Here is a 3,380-nt window from a genome sequence, read left to right on the forward strand (position 1 = left end):
TAATTGAATTGTAATAATAACACATGAAAATATCATGATACATATTGACAATCTATTTCTTTGTGCCCAAAAATCATTATTTAATTGTTCTTCAAAACACCATTAAAAACACTAATTAAGATGGACTTAAAAAAAGGAAAAAAAATAAAAAATAAAAATAAAAATCTCAAAACCTTCTACCTTACATCCTTACCCTTTTCGACGAATCATTTTCATTTAAAAACACAAATCGCAACGTTTATAATACAAAATTTGTTGATGTTTTCTTCCGTGAAAAAAATCCAACTTTGAACAATGCAACCATCAAACAAAGCCCTACTCTTTCAGTGATTCAGTGATTGTGGCAACCAATATTGTCGAGCTTTGAGCCACACTCTTGCCTCATCCTTCATGCTACATAGCTCCTCATTTTCGTCCCTTTTGTTGCAGAAATGACGTTTATTCACTTGATATGCAAACGCCTGAGGATCCACCAACTCCCACAATCCCATCACTTGTCAACAGCGATTTCCATCGTTCCTCACCCTCGTCCATTTAATGAAAATCCCTGCATCAGATTCGCTAATTTCTGCAACCAAACAGCAGTCCCATTCACAACTACACCAGACCGGGGTGTTGTCACAGAATTTCTGATCAACAAATGCGGTTTAACATACGAAGAGATCACAAAGGCCTTTAGACATAATAATTCCAACTACTGTCTCCGTGCAAAATCGACTCAGAATGTAGAAGAAATTTTGGAGTTACTAAATGGCTGCGGTTTGACCACCCCTGCCCAGATTCGAAAGGTGGTTCTTTCCAACCCTTTCTTTCTCTTTGCTAAATCCGAAGGAAACATAAAATCTAAACTCAGCCTCCTCCGGACTTTCATGAAGGAAGAGGATCTATATAAAGTACTTATCCGCAAGGCACGGGTGTTTACATACCAAGAGAATAAATTTAAATCTGCAATTTCAGTTTTTCGAAGATTGGGCGTTGAAGATCGGGCGCTATCAGAATTAGTGGCCATTTACCCTCCTTTGCTCGTGTGTCCAGAGGAAAAAATTATGGAGTCAGTGAAACTGGCCGAGCATCTGGGGCTCAAGAAGGGATCTAAGATGTTTGCAGTTGCTATGCGTGCGTTTTTGTGTGTACCAAAAGAAACCATAGATATGCGACTTCAGTGTTTGAGCAGTTCTGGGTTCTCAGAGAAACAAATTTTGCGACTATCGCCATGGATTGTGGGCTATACAGAGGAAAAATTGAAGCGCAATATAGATTTTCTGGTCAATTATGTTGGAATCTCTTTGGATGATTTTGTTATGAGGCCCATGCTGTTTACATACAGCTTGGAGAAGAGGATAATTCCTCGGTACAGAGTACTGGAGGCATTAAAGTCCATGCATGGGTTGAAAACAGAGACGAGTTTCCGAATTTTTGTTATGCCAGAGAAACGTTTCTTGGAGAAATTTATTAATTCCAACCACGAATCTTCCTCGATTCTGCAAGATATTTACCATGGTGGGAAAGCTGGCAAGTAGATGATTGACAAGGATTCATACAAGTGCGTTTCTCAGTAACCGTAGATTTACCAACATTGTGATACTAAGCCAGAAGCTTCAATGTGACTTTTACTGTGCTCTATTTATCTTTTTAAAGTTCTTTTCTTCGGCCAGAGAACAGGAAACTCCAGTTTTTAACAGTTAGATAGCTTACTTAGCACAAGAAGACACCAAAAAAGGATGCTTGCGGCCTGAAAATCATACCGCTTCCAGTGCACAGTTTCGAGAAGCAGATTTTAAATGGGAGCAATTAAACAGCATTGCTTCATTATTTTCAATTCAAGGTACAGCTGACCTTCCTTCCTGACTTACATTGCATTTAAATGTGTAGTTAGACTTCTAGTATCTGCACAGGGAAGGTAAATAACTAACACTGATCGTTAGCAACAGCAGACCTTTTGTTGTCTATTGTGAACTCTTGCATTTATGTAGGAAACTTGCTATTTCACTTCAGAGATCAAGCTGCCCTAAATCATAGTTGTCTTATCTTTGCAAAAATACCAGAGTTCATCGACTCTTATCATTGAAGAATATTGTTGATCCTTTGTTCTTGAAATATTTATGGATTTTATTCATGGTGTTAAATGAGTGGTCCAGTTGTGGTCGACAATTCGTGTTTCATCTTTTTGATGTTCTCGTTGACTATCCTTATCAATATATGTATTTTAGATAGGAAACAGAGTACTTGGTCCATACTAGTGCTTTTGGGTGATTTCTTGTCAGCTTTGTACACATTTTCTGGTGCTTTTGGGTGATTTCTTGTCAGCTTTGTACACATTGCCTTCCTCTACGTATGGGCAAAATGAAATTTAAATTTCTTATTGGCAAGACTCAAACCCAAATAAAGTAATTTACCTGATTATAATCTTTTAATGCTTGTTTCTGTATTGTTGTTATGATTTTAATGCATCATGGGCTTGCAAAGGGTCATTTTGTGCAGGCCTTCAGTGTGAAATTTTCAATCTATTGCAACAACTGGAAATTAATTTTCTAATTGAATATTATTATGTGCAGTTTATTTGCTACGATAAACAACAAATAAAATCACAACTGTAGTTTTCACCAAAATTAAGAAATACGTTGTGGAAATAAATTTGGAACTGAGAAAAATAGAGCACACACAAAATAAAATTGACAGCGTTATTTTTTGACAAATGTCCCCGGAAAAGCCCAATGTGGGAAAACCAGTGCAGCAGATGAGGGTTTTGTTATTAATGTGTCGCAGCAAAATCTAAGTACAATATCTAGATGCCAATCTGGAGATCCTCTCTTGAGAATCATTGGCAAAATTACTGAGGGAATTCCCCCTCCCCTCCATAAGCAATTTGGCCTCAACCTGGCCTCAAAAATAGTCCCGAATACCCTCGTGCAGGCCTTTGCGCAAATGTTGCATAGTCCTTCACACGCACTTTCCAGATTTGCCTCTGATTTAGATATCCTACCTGTTGCTGCCTCTGGAAGTGATTCTCCACCCCAGTGTTACTTGGGAGCAGGAGCGAAAGTGGGGAGCGGGAGCGAAAACGGGAGTGGGAGCGACATTTTCAGAAGCTCCCAGTTTGGGAGCGAATCCTAGAGCGTTTTTTATATAAATATATATTTTTTATATTTTGATACATATATGTCAACAAAAACATGTAGAATAATGAATTAGATATTAAAAAACATAAAAAAACATAGATTGAATCATATAACAACAATCATCTAGAAGTTATAATCTTCATCAACCACGTCCACAAGTTAGTAACATAGTAACATACAACATATTGAGTCTCATGATTCATCAATCTTAAAATTTCAAGCTTTCAAAATTCAATATATAACATTTATCATCGTTGATCA

General features: G+C 37.3%; 1 protein-coding gene across 1 annotated transcript; it reads left to right on the forward strand.

The window, feature by feature from the left end:
* The first annotated feature begins 273 nt into the window (after positions 1–273).
* Positions 274–1,828, forward strand: LOC149207019 (transcription termination factor MTERF8, chloroplastic-like). Its single transcript, XM_089393838.1, has 2 exons — positions 274–1,543; positions 1,656–1,828. Exon 1 carries the CDS (start codon positions 432–434, stop codon positions 1,518–1,520), a length of 1,089 nt encoding a protein of 362 aa, XP_089249964.1. The 5' UTR covers positions 274–431; the 3' UTR covers positions 1,521–1,543; positions 1,656–1,828.
* The last annotated feature ends 1,552 nt before the right edge of the window (positions 1,829–3,380 follow it).

This window comes from Pinus tabuliformis, chromosome 1_2 (genome assembly GCF_031772625.1).
Source record: "Pinus tabuliformis cultivar Carrire ecotype Pingquan chromosome 1_2, CPIR1, whole genome shotgun sequence".
NCBI lineage: Eukaryota > Viridiplantae > Streptophyta > Pinopsida > Pinales > Pinaceae > Pinus > Pinus tabuliformis.